This window comes from Athalia rosae, chromosome 3 (assembly GCF_917208135.1).
Source record: "Athalia rosae chromosome 3, iyAthRosa1.1, whole genome shotgun sequence".
Taxonomy (NCBI): Eukaryota; Metazoa; Arthropoda; class Insecta; order Hymenoptera; family Athaliidae; genus Athalia; species Athalia rosae.
Window position 1 is genome coordinate 928,066 of NC_064028.1, and position 13,609 is coordinate 941,674.

The 13,609-nt window shown below is 37.2% G+C and overlaps 5 protein-coding genes and 1 long non-coding RNA gene across 11 annotated transcripts; 1 reads left to right on the forward strand and 5 right to left on the reverse strand.

Moving 5' to 3' along the window:
• Positions 1-1,373: 1,373 nt before the first annotated feature.
• On the reverse strand, positions 1,374-7,675 carry LOC105685394 (ankyrin repeat domain-containing protein 39-like). 6 transcript variants are annotated; one of them, XM_048652209.1, is made up of 5 exons: positions 7,537-7,675; positions 6,895-6,999; positions 6,191-6,415; positions 2,076-2,188; positions 1,850-1,990 (listed from the first exon to the last, which is right to left on the reverse strand). In XM_048652209.1, exons 2-4 carry the CDS (start codon positions 6,974-6,976, stop codon positions 2,112-2,114), a joined length of 384 nt encoding a protein of 127 aa, XP_048508166.1. In that variant the 5' UTR covers positions 6,977-6,999; positions 7,537-7,675; the 3' UTR covers positions 1,850-1,990; positions 2,076-2,111. The 6 variants fall into 6 exon arrangements, with proteins under 6 accessions (XP_048508164.1, XP_012254846.2, XP_048508166.1 ...); XM_012399424.3 differs by having other exon boundaries at positions 2,076-2,194; XM_012399425.3 differs by lacking the exons at positions 1,850-1,990; positions 2,076-2,188 and adding an exon at positions 4,115-4,254.
• LOC105685395 lies at positions 2,322-4,195 on the reverse strand. The gene is made up of 2 exons (XM_012399427.3): positions 4,018-4,195; positions 2,322-3,909 (listed from the first exon to the last, which is right to left on the reverse strand). Exons 1-2 carry the CDS (start codon positions 4,193-4,195, stop codon positions 3,806-3,808), a joined length of 282 nt encoding a protein of 93 aa, XP_012254850.1. The 3' UTR covers positions 2,322-3,805.
• Positions 4,388-5,608, reverse strand: LOC105685390. The gene is made up of 2 exons (XM_012399420.3): positions 5,098-5,608; positions 4,388-5,002 (listed from the first exon to the last, which is right to left on the reverse strand). The coding sequence occupies exons 1-2, from the start codon at positions 5,606-5,608 to the stop codon at positions 4,656-4,658; spliced, it is 858 nt and encodes a 285-aa protein (XP_012254843.2). The 3' UTR covers positions 4,388-4,655.
• An 878-nt stretch (positions 7,676-8,553) lies between the features above and the next one.
• On the forward strand, positions 8,554-11,881 carry LOC105685389 (P2R1A-PPP2R2A-interacting phosphatase regulator 1). The gene is made up of 5 exons (XM_012399419.3): positions 8,554-8,693; positions 8,796-8,859; positions 9,049-9,455; positions 9,547-9,690; positions 9,807-11,881. The coding sequence occupies exons 1-5, from the start codon at positions 8,557-8,559 to the stop codon at positions 10,033-10,035; spliced, it is 981 nt and encodes a 326-aa protein (XP_012254842.2). The 5' UTR covers positions 8,554-8,556; the 3' UTR covers positions 10,036-11,881.
• On the reverse strand, positions 8,771-9,922 carry LOC125500236. Its single transcript, XR_007277479.1, has 4 exons — positions 9,780-9,922; positions 9,389-9,705; positions 8,998-9,250; positions 8,771-8,913 (listed from the first exon to the last, which is right to left on the reverse strand). It is a non-coding gene; the product is annotated as an uncharacterized LOC125500236 (long non-coding RNA).
• LOC105685391 (ribonuclease P protein subunit p30) lies at positions 11,567-13,576 on the reverse strand. The gene is made up of 8 exons (XM_048652206.1): positions 13,433-13,576; positions 13,221-13,351; positions 12,926-13,143; positions 12,779-12,847; positions 12,494-12,694; positions 12,344-12,411; positions 12,193-12,272; positions 11,567-12,107 (listed from the first exon to the last, which is right to left on the reverse strand). The coding sequence occupies exons 2-8, from the start codon at positions 13,306-13,308 to the stop codon at positions 11,980-11,982; spliced, it is 852 nt and encodes a 283-aa protein (XP_048508163.1). The 5' UTR covers positions 13,309-13,351; positions 13,433-13,576; the 3' UTR covers positions 11,567-11,979.
• Positions 13,577-13,609: the final 33 nt, after the last annotated feature.

Below are 13,609 nucleotides of genomic sequence, written 5' to 3' on the forward strand. Positions count from 1 at the left end.
GATTTATTTTCACTAAAGAAAAAGAAATGATTAGTACGTACGTACGTACATCCCACGTCTAGTGCTTGCAAATTCGATGTGAATCTTTGAATCGTGAATTAAAAGTTTCATGATTTTCATGTACATCACAATTTAGTGATTAGTATGCTAAATTACGAGCAGATTGTTTATTGGAATATGGGGCGAAAATGTAAACGTTGTTGAAAAATTTTTCATCACATTATTGAGAAAGACATTGTACCGTCATACCTTAAGTCATACCTTGGAGGGAATAGATCAACTCTGCGGAGGTTTATTTTCTCCTATTAGAACAACTGCCATCACAATTTTTCAGGTCCTGCAGCTTTCACACCTCGTATTCCAAATTTTCCTCCCTGATTTTTTTGCTCAGACCGGCACAGCTCTCTTATAACAGACTCTGTGATTTTCGCGACAGTTGAAGAAATAGCGAAAAACAGTTACCACCACACTAGTTTTTATCCACGCCAAAGATAACTGCGTAATAGGTCAACAATAAAACACGGAAAAATTTCACACCACTTTCAACGCCAAGTGGCTTGACGACAAGCGTCATCCCCGACAATAATTGAGATATCGTTTTTTCACACGTCCGGGGCTGATACTTCGTATAATTCGGTAAAAATAGCTCCTAGTTCATAAGCGGTGATAATTCACTGATTACTGCGTATTTAGTGAACAATAAAACTCGCGAAAAAGGTAAATGATGACCGTAACTCTCGTGCTAATTTCTGGCGCCGCCAAGTTCGAACTGGACGGCTACCAACTCGAAACGGTCGATCCCGCACTTTTCAAACAAACGACGGTCGAGATCATCGTGCTCATGTGATCGCGGCGTACGTCGCGCCACCTATGAGCGCCAAGATTTAAATTTCAAACATGAATCACTGCTGCCGAATAGTAATGATCAATATTCAAGTATTCCATATTAACTGCAGGAACATTTCTAAAATCGTTAATCTCGTAACTAAAGGGTTGTTGTCAATTTGTCAGGTGTTGAAGTATCGTGAATTAAATATCTTCCTAAGACTTTGCTTGTTGACTGATGTAATCTTCAGTCAACGCTTTGGTATATGATTTTATCTGTAACTTTGTATTATCACTTCAAAATTATCGGGACTACTATTTTACGATTACTACTGCCTGTACCGTTGTAACGACATTGATATCAATTGTTCATTGCCGAAACACTTACTGAATTCATAAGTCACTAGAATGAATTTTCTATTCGCTATTTCAACTGCAGGCTTCCATGACTCACGAATACGATATACCTATTATATAACAATGTAATTAAAATATAATGTATTCAAATGGTGATAATCATAAAATATATAACATGATATCGCAGTGGTGGGGTGATAAAAGGTTTATTTTAAATCGTTCATGGATCAGGCTTACATAATAGTACAATGTTAAATCAGATAACATGGTTGAATTCCTTTGGTCAAAAAATTGACCGTGTTCCTCCTGAAATGATTAACTTGCTGTATCTGCAGCGTGCAACTTCCAATTTAGATAAAAATCTAGCGACTCTTTTGTAGTAAATCAACAATCTCCTCAATTCCCTTATCCTTAGCTAAATCTAAAGGTGTTCTTCCTCCACTATCGACAAGTCCAAGATCTGTTAGAGGGATTAAAACTTTGCATACCCTAACGTCATGTGCTTTGATCGCGCGATGAAGAGCTAAGCAGCCATCTGAATCTTGAATATTCGGATTTGCTCTAGCCATCAAAAGCAATTCAACAATATTTAGGTGACCCTGGCTCGCTGCCCTGTGCAATGCAGTTGCTTGTCCAGATCTTGTTTTTGCATTCACTCTGGCTCCATTTTCTAACAGTTTTTCACAGACAAGGTGGTGACCGTTTCTTGCTGCATAATGCAACGCAGTGTAGCCAGCCACATCTTCTCCATTCACAGGGACTCCTTTTTTCAAAAGAAAATCGATACGATCAAGATCATTTTGTTGAGCTGAAAGAACATTATGTGTCATTGAAAAACTCTGTTTTTTTCAGTCGGACTGTTATATCTTATGTATAAATATCAGAGTCGTCACCTGCACTCCAAATGCCTCGTTCAAAATCCATTTCTTCTAGCGTTTGCCGAACTGACGACGATTCCGCAGCTGAGCAAGAATGCGCTTCACCACAATGCGCCATCTCAATCTACCTGAAACTTATCAGTTCATTACAACTTGGAGAATATTATTTAAAATTTGACGAGGACTCCATTTTCAGGAAATAAATTACTATGAATGTAAACGAATAACAGGATTGCAGCGTATAAATAACAACGAGCTCTATTCCATATATCAATTATATTCAACGATGTATACAGGAAATACAATTCTGGAATGTGGAGCTCAGATAATAATACACAATAATTCAGTTTACAAGTAATAAAAGGCCGAACGAAATTAATATGCAGAAACATCAGCTCGAGTAACAGATTTATAAAACCTCCACCTTACAATCGAAATGAAACTAAATGTGTTTCCCATTATCAAAATAAATCCAATGCACTGTCTTATGATAAAATACTATTTGTTTGTGACACAGAAAGTATCTAGTCGAGTATTGAATGAGAGGATATTTTAAGTATAGAGCAAAAACCGCGTCCAAATAAAGACATCGAACGATATCTATTAATTGAACATTTGGAGTTCAAGCTTCTACTCTAACATCGCGATAAAATATACACATATTGTGTACATACAATTATAATCATATTTTATAAATATCAATCACATGAGACATGTCAACATGGACTACAAATTCTACACAGCACATACATTGCCAGTAAGAAATAGCATTGTATCGCGGGGCTCAAGTAACCAGTGCGATTCAGCAATATCTGATTAAGGTCATCAATTATGATTGGCAATATTATCGAAATAATATGACTTATTTGCAGACAGTATGTATTATTTTTGGTAATCGACAATCATTAAAGACACGACACTTGTGTTTAATCGTTGGGATGGTTGGCGAGTCTAGATTTGTCGTAAGGTTCTGCTACCGACGACAAGATTTCATTTTGTTAAAACGTATATCTATTATTTCGACCTGATACAAAAATTGATCGTTGTGCCCATGTTCAGTTTTACAAGTTTTAATGCACATACGTTACACGGGTTCATAATATGCATAGTTTTTTTCATAGTGAATATTTTAAATAATAGAAACATATCAACATCACGTTAGATTAGTTAATAAAATTGCCTGTAATATATAGATACAAGTATACTATACAGTATGTGTAAATAAAGTTCGAGTATAGAATTGGAAATATTAACAAAGTTTTAAATTTTTTCTCTATTATTCTACGTTGTAAAGTCCAGTAATGATATTTTTCTGGTATTTATTACAAACTTTCACTAGGATAGTTGATCTATTCTATAATATAATAACATTGATGTAAATTTTATACAAGATGGTAACTACTTTCTTCATTTGTGATACGTGTCACTTTAAAAAAATACAATTCGTTTGATAATAATCTGCTAATCATTACTTGGAAATAAATTTATTACTATCTCTATGAAACAGTAAGTAGATAGTACAGTTCCATTTTATGAAAGAGATTTTTTCTTCAAATAACTTGATAAATACTACTCTGATTCAGTTTTGGTCCACCCCGAACGTTTGCAAATATTGACTTCTCTTGACAAATGATGTTTGGAACTAGAAGGCTAGTGGCTTTGTTTTACATACATTCATTGTGCAAGTGGTGCATGATTAAACATGTAAAAGGTTGATGTATATAAGTGCTTGTTAGTGTCAATGTCTAAATCTCTCTTTGTAGAGTCCAAACAATTTCAGCTTCCCCGGTACTACATACAACCCTGTAACCGAGCTCCGCCAGAACGTTTATAACAGGAACTGGTGGACCTTAAAAAGAAAAGTAATTTTAATCATAGCTCCAAGATACATTTTTTATCTCAAATAACAATGAACATAATAAAATACGGAGTATTAGACTGCAAATCGTATACTCACCTTTGATCATTACACCGTTGATAACATTTTGGCCAGAGTTTGGAAAGCGTCTAGTGAGTGCAACAATTTCCTCACGCGACAGACCAAAAACAGCGCAGTCGGTAGCAAAAGGTGAGCCTTTCACAGCAATGTAAGCATAGTTTTCTGCGCTGATCATGCTAACCAGTTTTTCAGACATGATTTCTATGTATTCGAAATCACTTGTGAAAAAACTTTAAACCACGTTGTCTTTTAGCTCTAGAATATAAAAAAAGTTAATGTTAAAATTTCTGGCATGAAAATTTGCCTTTTACATATTCAGCCAGCAAACATCCAAATTGAGAAATTCATAGTCGTTTGAACCTCTATGGGTCTCAAAGAATGACAACGATTATGAGAATGAAAATTTTATTTATGCATCCTAAAATAGCTCGTCGCATTACATTAGCAATTCACAAATAATGAAATTCGAATCTCCATCATGTATATATCAATGAATAATTGCATTTCTAGTAAGATTTCTGTTTGCCAATTCGATGGTAGTGAAACTACCATCTGATTGTAAAAAATCCATAATTAAACATCAGGAGAATTGGTTGAACGACTTTTTAATCATCTTGACATTGGTTCCTTTTTCTACTCCGACTCTTGGTCATTTGTCACATCACATCTGGAAGCCTGGTTCGACTCTGATCGATGATTTGCCTTTCTCGTTCCTCCTTAAGTTGCATCATCCGAGTTTCATGAGCCCAGCGCAGCTCACTTTGAACTTTGTCTCTCTCATATTCCCACTGGAATCTTTCTAGCTCCAAAGTCTTGCGTCTAAGTTCCAGCTCCGCGGTACATCTAGCTGCTCTTTTTTCGAGCAATTCTTCTTGGTGGATTTTATTTTGCAACAAAGAATGGGTAGCAGATCGCATACTCAGGATGGAACAAGGCGCCAATCTTCTTGAACCAAATGAAGCTCGTTTCTCACGAATGGTAGCTCCTCTCTCCTGAGATCCAGCTAATAACGATTGGTTTCAATAAAGAAATGTTGGAAATTATATTAAAGTTGGTTTAATCGACGAGTTACGTGTAACATGATACAGGGAAACTTACGACAAAGTTTACCAGTAGAGCCCGTTTCTTCTCCAGCTCGATTTGCCTCCCAATCTCTGTTGTTTTCAGTGTTGCTACTAGCCTCAGTATTGTGCATTTCTTCATCACGATTTGTCCACTGCGTTTCACTCTGGATAACAACTTCGACGTTGGATTGTGTGTTGTTGCTGGATGCATCATTATAAATTTGATTTCTGTATCCCCATTCATCTAGGTCCTCGAGCTGCGTGTCACTAATGTTACTTGGTTCGATAGACGGTTCTTGATTAGGCCAAGTATCGTTCTTCTTAATGTTAGTGGTAACCATGCCTTTATTCTTCTTGCTGTGGGCTACTTGAATAAACTGTTGCCTGATGGTTTCAGGGCATTTCTGACAGCGCTCCATATGCCGTTCCATTCGGGTAGCATTTTGAATATACGATTGGTTGCAAAACTTGCAAAAGGCTATCACCTGCGATCCATCAACTTTTTTATTGTAATAATTCCATACGATTCCCCGCTTTTTTACCATCGTATATTTTGTTCTCAAATAGGAGACTTTCGAAACTCAAACATGCATTTCAGTAAGATTTTTCACAATTGTCAATACATCAGGTTAGTTGGATCCTAACCTTAAACACTCCCGAAACGTCAAAAGAACCTCTAAAACTCCATTGATAAATAACCAAGTCATGTTGACCAGTTATTCATAGGCATATTAATTTTCCGCATTTTTCCTGATTACGTATCCTTCAGAATCGCAAATCTGAAGAAGACAGGTAACTATTGACATACGCGTACACAACGCAATGGCGGATACAGGGACGGCGCGAGGGGTGGGGGACTAACCGAAAATCAAGGAATATCACCTAACAACAGCGAACTCGAGCTATTCAGTGCAAATCCACTGCAGATCTTTAAAGATCTTTAATCTTTAATCTATGATCACAAGATCTGATATTTTGTTTGGAACATAGAAGATCCAAGGGATACGAAACATTTTTAGAATAGAAATGATAATAAATCATACCAATAAATAGTGAATTTAAAAAATTTATATTTAGTGGGTGCACCACTCGGACTTGCAAACGAATAAAAACCAATAAGTACATACCAGATTTTATGGGAGGTTCAGGTTCAGGCTCGGCAAAGTCTTTTCTCATAGTCCACATGTACTCATTATAGTCTTGTTTGACACTAGTGCTCGATGAGGCAACAACTTTATAACCGAGAACTTCAAGCGCAGTTAAAATGACGCAGGGATGCTGGAGGTAAACAATGGTGGAGTCGTCGCAGTAGCCTCCGGAAGCAAATCGTGTTAACTGTTCTATGTCAGCAGCTGCAAAGCATTAAATTTCAATCTCAGGGTTGTCCACCTGTGCCGTCATACTACCATCCACTCCAATCAATTCTAGATTTGAACTGCGATAACATATCTACTTTTTTTTCTAATGTAAAATAACAGGAAACGAAACTTCACAATCTCTCTGGTGATTCACAGAAACTTAATTGTCAGAAGGCAATGCGTCAACAAGCACCCAAAACGTGCACAGCGGGATTTGGTTCACAGTGGAGCTTCACTAATTGTAAGAATGGCAAATGTTGATGAATTCCAAGAAGCTGTATGATCAGTTTTAATGTGGATGGATAATCAGGAATGCCTCAGATTGGGATTTACCATTGAAATTGGACGAAAATTCACGATTTGAAGACAGAGAATAGCACCAAATGGTCAAGGAAGGAGAGATCAGAGAGAATTTCACTTATAAAGTTCTATTTCCCTCTCTACTCGCGCAACAGATAATGCAGTATTTATACCTTTGAGACCTGATACAAGGACTCTCCAGGGATATCTGTGACTATACGAAGCAAGGTTACCTCTGACCAGAATGTATGGCATCTGTAATAGCAATGTTAAACGAGCTGCAACATACACAGATTAGATTAACAAGAGATATCGAGAATTTCGGTAGTAAATCATAACGATGGATAAAAATTGAAGTTTAAGTTCTCAGATGACAAGTGTACAGAATTAATTAAGTAGTGTCGGATAGAATCATAGGCTTAGAGAGTTGGAAGTGTGCTAATGAAGTCCAGGGACATGATCGATCAGAGATTAGGCAGATGTCAAAGCAACTTACTTCCAAATCTACAAGTAAGAACAACGCTATTAAGATCAATTTTCAATTGGTTGATAACATCAGTTTTCAAATGAGAAAGGAATTGACGAATGCTAATTGGAATAACTCAAGTAACGATGAGTGTAAAATAAGAACTAATACCGATCACTAAGTAGAAAATAACATTGCAACAGTGATATCCCAACTAGGGAGCGACTAGAAATTCCTGAGCAATTATAAGCATACCATGTAATGAGACAAAACGCCCATTGTAAATGAACAACAATGGAAAATGAGCTCATAAGTGAAAAACTGAAGTAATGATATTTTTTAAATTTACTTTTACCACTCAAAAGTCTTTACTCAGTCTTAAGCAATGACCTCAAAATTGGTTGTTGATCATATTTCGATATCCAATTCAGTGTAGACGTCTTTTGCTGAAGCCGCGACAAATAATTACCGAATCAGAAATATTATCACGACAAAAATCTACACACGTCACAACTGAGAAGTACCAATGAGTACCAACGATTCAGACTCGTTGGAGTACTACAGATGTTAAAGACACTATCTTGAAGTCAGCCGATAGTAAGTTCTGCTCCTTGAAGCTTGAACTTGAATCAGCTTTCAAGTCCGCCTAGCTGCTGACTGGGTGCCAGCTTTAAAAAAGCATTTCTAGCGAGCTTTAAGCGCACCACCGTCAAATAATTCCTACCGTGTAGAAAAGCTAAGAGACAGTACATTTATCGTTACATTGGTGCCTTCCAGCAGACTTGTTTTTGATTGGTTAGATATCCAATTTTGAAGTGTAGACTTTTAGAACATACAGGCAGCACCCCAAAGTACCCCAAAGTCGTAGCCCTGCGTAGTCTGAATCATAAAGCCAACAAAAATTAAGTATATTTGTCCAATCACAACCTCAAATTCCAGTGCCCGGTCCCCTATTTTCACGGAGCGCCGAGCGCTCAATCGAACAGAAGTTGATTTTTGTGACAAAACGAATGCCGAGTCTGTCCGAGTAATTTTATCCTTTTTTGATCACGAGCGGCGGAGTTTAGGGGTGGAACGGTGATGCAGTAGCTTAGTCGAGCAAATTTTCTACAAACGTAATATCCTCCGTTAAAAATCGGCGTCGTATATAAACCAGAAGTATTTTCGGAAACACATGTTAAAATATCACTCTACACTTTCTTGTCATCACTTGGATAATTTTTGTTACCCTGAGTATAGCGAGAACAGTAAATCGTTTATACTAAGACGATTCTACTGTCTTGACTACTAGAGTTTTTTGCTGTTCTATGTGGTGTCGACAAAACACCAATGTTCATACTTGCTGTCGTCGCTACTCACAAAAGTGCCCATGAATGTCCTCAACAGTGCCACAGCCATGGATGTTGACTGTCCCATAGTCACCTTAAAACGATCCAGCAGTGCTCCGATGATCAACGAAATCAGTGCCACTATGTCTGTTACCTCAACTTCTACCTCCACTCCGAGGTATGTTTTTGAAATTTTCATATGAATGATTACTCAATCTATCCAACCAGATGCATTCATTGACATCTGGTGCCATTCCTCAACCACTCACTGCTTTTTCAGAGATGCCGTTTCAAACTTCAACGTCTATTCAAACTCGCCCCGCACCAGACGCTTCAGTACTAGCGTGAGTTAGACAATATTTGTACTTTCCAATCTTCCTAGAGCCTGTTGTTACTGCCTGAAAATAACATTCTAGAATTGAAGTCCAAGCAAAATCTTATTCACGAGTCCTTGGATCAATTTTTGTTTTAAATCTAAGTACGTATTTGACGCAAAGAAGATTAAATTTCCCTTTGCTTTATTCTCTTGATAGAGTCCTGGTGGTGGAAGTGCTCCACGTCTTACTCCAAGGGTGAGTCAGTTACGACAGGAAGAGAGTGTGGACGTAGCCGGTCGAGAAGCAGCCCATGAAAAAGAGATTCACAGTGCGATACAGATATCCCAGTCATGGGAAGACTTGACCCTTGATGCGGAAGGGTCTTCTTTCAAAGATGCAGAGTCGCCAAGTCATCTGCCTAATAAAATGGACAGACAGAATACTAATAAGCGACCTTTTGATCCTCTGAGTTTGAACCTATCGATAACTGGACCTCCACTCTGCTCTTCTCCCTCACCGACCAGATCAGGACTTGGACACCGTCAGTGCTACTCACCTGGAATTCAATTTAACTGGAAAAACAATCTTTCTCCTAGTCCTACTAGAAAAGCTTTTGCCACCAGGTAAAGTTGAACAATGTTTGTTTTGTGATTAATGAATATTCCTGAAGTTTTGATCAATTGGTTGAAACTTTGCCTCTCTTTCTGATTACAGGCGAAGTCTCAGTCCCATAGCCATCCGTGCCAGCTGCTTAGGACCGGTAAAAAGAAAGTTTGAATTAGATGACAGCAATGGAGATCAACACTTGCAACCACCAGCCAAACGAACTTCCAGCTTAGTTATTTCACACTCCAACAGGTGAGATATCATCCTCTGAAACGAGGTGTATGAAATTCTGACGATATTTTTTTACTGAAGTTAGAAATAAAATAGAATATAATCATTACATTATCAATGATATTTTTTTTAAAAAGGCTCGAAGGTATATCCAGTCCACTGCCAGGATCAATCAGTTCTGTAGGCACGCCTGAATCTTTATCAAGTGCAGATTCGCCAAACTTTTCTTTTCGACCTGTGGACAGTCCATCTCCTGGTAGAATGTTATCAAGCGGGGATGAGCCAATGTCTGATTCATCTGGTGATCAAACCAAAGCATCAGATCACATGCAATTAAATAATACAGGTCAGCATGATCAGAGGTGAATGAATCAGAGTGTCTTACAAATGGTGTGAACACGTCGACCTTAAAACCTTCATGTTCTGTATAATAGCGCAGTCTAGAGATCGCTTTGGCCGTGTAATATTAGAAACGATAAATAAGCACTATGCTGATTGCTACTTGCCCAAAGGTGCCACAGCTGAACGCAGATAAATAATTCAGTAACAGTATGAATTTGAGATGAATTGCAGAGTTTCTCAGACTCGGATCATGAATTCTGATTGAACAATTAGCCACATGAATTTTTTTGGATCTTTTTATGATCGATGACAAATGTCACGGATTTTTGCCAAATAGTTATAACAATGGACGACATTATTAAAACTTTTTAATTAATTTCCTGATCTGTAATTATTATTTGTATGACTGGTATGTAATATACGTTTGAGTCTGAGGAACTTTTTTCTCTCATGATTAACTTGACGTTCAACCACCATACAGTTTAAAATAGGTATATGTATGAAACTAGTCTGGATAATTCTAGTGAATTTGTAGATATTCGTGGAGAGATATTTTAATTGTACATAAAATCCAACGGAAGTAATCTTTCGCTTGTCACGATTCAATTTTAACTGGGAAAATTGCATAATAAAGCTCGTTGTCGAGAACCTTTGTGAATTACAATAAGGCAAACTCGACAAAGTAAATATATTAGTTGTGTCCTATTTCAAAGACTGAAATGAAAGGTGTTCAGCAGCAAATATTCTATATAGAATTTGATACTTCAATCGCATCTTCCGACAAACACAATGCAAAGCCGTAAACTGACGACAAACTATTTTGCCGGGTTCATTTTCATTGTGCTGTTTCTGTTCGGTGAACAGTTCACAAGTAAGTCTGTGTTCTTCTGTGGAAGGTATGCTATCCATCCAATATTGTTGTATCCCGGCATACATATGTATACAGTAGGCTAAGTATGTGCAAGGATTTTTCCATTGGTATACAAATAGAAGCGAATAACTGCGTTCAGAGAATATTCGATATCCTAATAATAAATCACTATAATGACTATAGATTTAATTTAACTTCGTTGAAATAGCTCGTAGATGAAGCAGATGTAAAATAGCAATGGTTAAGCATGTAAATTATTTCCTCTCTTAGTAATAATAACAAATAAGTACACAAACCTCAGTCATAACTGAAGTAGTTAGACAGAACGCGAGAAGAAATAGGTTGGTACCATTCGAAATTTTCAGCAGGCCTAGTCGACGAATGCTTTCTTTTTGGGTCAACATTTTTTAGCAGTCTCGGAACAACACGTTGATGCGAACAAATATCTTCCTAGTATTTTCATTGTTAAAGTGTCCGGAGCGGGCGTGACACGTTAAGCCAGACTACACATTTTCGGTCTTATTTTCACCCCTCTGAAAAAATTATTGATAATGGTCCTACAGTTCCGGGAGTCAAAACTTTTTTAGGAAATTTCCTCATCCTTTTGAATTTTTTTGAAAAATGTAAAAAATCTCAATCAGTTTTCAAGATATTCGCAAAAAACCAAGCCCCCGTTCTTTTTTGGACTCAATTGTTTATAACTTTTGCAATTTTCGTAAGCGGACCTTGATTTTTTTCAAAAATTATCTACGTGTTGTTCCGAATCGAATGACATCTCGTCGATATTTTTCCGAGACTGCTAAGAAATGTTGTCCCAAAAAGAAAGCACTCGTCGACTAGGCCTGTTGAAAATTTCGATTGGTCCCAACGTATTTCTCTTCGCGTTCTGTCTAACCACTTCAGTTATGACTGAGGTTTGTGTACCTGCTATTGTGTAACAAAATATACTGGTTATGTAACAAATCTTTATCTTTTTAAATATAACCAACTTTACTCGTATAAATCTTTTATTCTTTCCCATCAAAATGATGTGCTTCTTCATCTGTACTGAGACAAAGAATAGATTACAGATGAAGATGAATAGATCAATGAATACATTACAGTCTCATCTGCTTTGGATCTATAGAAGAATCTTCTTCTTCTACATCCTCCGTTTCCAACTCCAATACTTCTTTGTCAGCGGAGGATTGTATTTCAAATACTGATTTTCCATAGCGCCTGCTTTCTGACAGGGTGTAACACAATTTATTTTCATTTCGTGGGCTAGACAAACTAGGATACATCTGCACATTAATGGCAGTAGAACAAACCTGCTCTTAAAATCACGTATCGACTCTGTGAGAGAATAGATGCCCTGGCCTTTGTCTCATTCAATCCCAAAATCGTTGCTCTGATGTAAATGATGTTAAGGAATGTTGCAATTACATACTTTCAAAGTCTCAGTTGATTAATAAAGGATACAGATTCATTATATCATAGGGGTTTCTGATCTGGCTTGGCTTTGAAGCTCCACTTGTTATGATGATGTTCTGAAGAAGTATAAAAGTTCCAGTGAATCTATAAGGCAGAGGATGTAGGAGTTATTCAAGTATGGGATGGGATAAAACTTACTTTACTCCTGCCATATGCGTGATATAAGTGAGAATAATGTATTGCGAAATTTCTGGTTGCAGTATCAATAATGTCACTGTATTGTATTTCAAAATGAACTCCTCTTTCCACAGCTTGTGAATACAATTTCCTACCCAGCCTCAGTCCTGGACATTTTGTGTTAATAGATATTATGTCTGCGTTCAATTGTGCACAGGCAATCTGAAATTACAATGTAGGAGAAACAGAATTACACGTCTTTGAATTCTGCTCATATTACACAGCAGAAAAAATTGCACAACAGACCTGAACTGCCTCTTGGGTCTGAGGAGCAACTGCATACAAATCATACTTTCGAAGATTAGGTGTTTGATTCTGCAAGCAATAGAGAAGATCAAGGTAAGGATCAGTTTACATCTTCATAACATACTTGTTTGTGTTCACTGTATTAACCAGCGCTTGAGTTGTAGTGATGCCGGTATAAATGAAGGTAATCCGACTCAGTATGCGTAGTTTTCCAGCAAATTCAGGAATAAGATCTTTGATAATATCAGGATTAGGAAGAGTCGTAACTGGTGAACTTTCATCTCCCAATTTTTTTTTCTTCTTCTTCCTAGATTCAAAGCCGGATTCATCCAGCATCTGGTTGATCGCTACCGTTGAATAGCCCACTAAATAAAAAATTAAAGCAACGATACGAAAAACCGGGTGTTTTAGGTCTAGAAGATTTCTGCAGCAATATGCCTACTTGTATGCAATTTATGAAGCATCACACGAAGTGACCCAATATCTTCATTTTCCAAGTTGACACACAGATCACAGAATCCAAATGACATCGTTATTAGAAATGACACTGGATGGAACTGAGCAGGTATTAACCTAAAGATACAGTAAGGCAAACGTTTCGTTCCAGGTGTTCCGGAAAGGGCTGACAATTAATTGCTACTAATTTTAACACACCCTTATGAGACAGCACAATTATTCACAAATACTTTAAAGATTAATGAAGTTCCCCGACACAATTAATTTCAAAGAATAGTGCTATCTGTTGCGAATCCTCAAAGCTTGTTAAACAACCATACAACAACAACAGGCTATTTAACCTATTAATGGCATAAAGCATGGTACGCGAGTATT

Bases quoted from the DNA above. Each gene is read 5' to 3' on its own strand.
- LOC105685389 (XM_012399419.3), top strand. From the start codon at position 8,557: ATGAATGTCCTCAACAGTGCCACAGCCATGGATGTTGACTGTCCCATA. The intron at 8,860-9,048 runs GTGAGTTAGACA...TTCTCTTGATAG, and splicing joins CCAGACGCTTCAGTACTAGC to AGTCCTGGTGGTGGAAGTGC. The intron at 9,456-9,546 runs GTAAAGTTGAAC...TTCTGATTACAG, and splicing joins AGAAAAGCTTTTGCCACCAG to GCGAAGTCTCAGTCCCATAG.
- LOC105685390 (XM_012399420.3), bottom strand. From the start codon at position 5,608: ATGGTAAAAAAGCGGGGAATCGTATGGAATTATTACAATAAAAAAGTT. The intron at 5,003-5,097 runs GTAAGTTTCCCT...AATCGTTATTAG, and splicing joins CTCTACTGGTAAACTTTGTC to CTGGATCTCAGGAGAGAGGA.
- LOC105685394 (XM_048652207.1), bottom strand. From the start codon at position 2,178: ATGGCGCATTGTGGTGAAGCGCATTCTTGCTCAGCTGCGGAATCGTCG. The intron at 1,991-2,075 runs GTGACGACTCTG...ATGTTCTTTCAG, and splicing joins ACGAGGCATTTGGAGTGCAG to CTCAACAAAATGATCTTGAT.
- LOC105685391 (XM_048652206.1), bottom strand. From the start codon at position 13,308: ATGTCATTTGGATTCTGTGATCTGTGTGTCAACTTGGAAAATGAAGAT. The intron at 12,695-12,778 runs GTCTGTTGTGCA...TTGTAATTTCAG, and splicing joins AGACCCAAGAGGCAGTTCAG to ATTGCCTGTGCACAATTGAA. The intron at 12,273-12,343 runs GTATCCTTTATT...CATTTACATCAG, and splicing joins CCCTATGATATAATGAATCT to AGCAACGATTTTGGGATTGA.
- LOC105685395 (XM_012399427.3), bottom strand. From the start codon at position 4,195: ATGTCTGAAAAACTGGTTAGCATGATCAGCGCAGAAAACTATGCTTAC. The intron at 3,910-4,017 runs GTGAGTATACGA...TTTCTTTTTAAG, and splicing joins CAACGGTGTAATGATCAAAG to GTCCACCAGTTCCTGTTATA.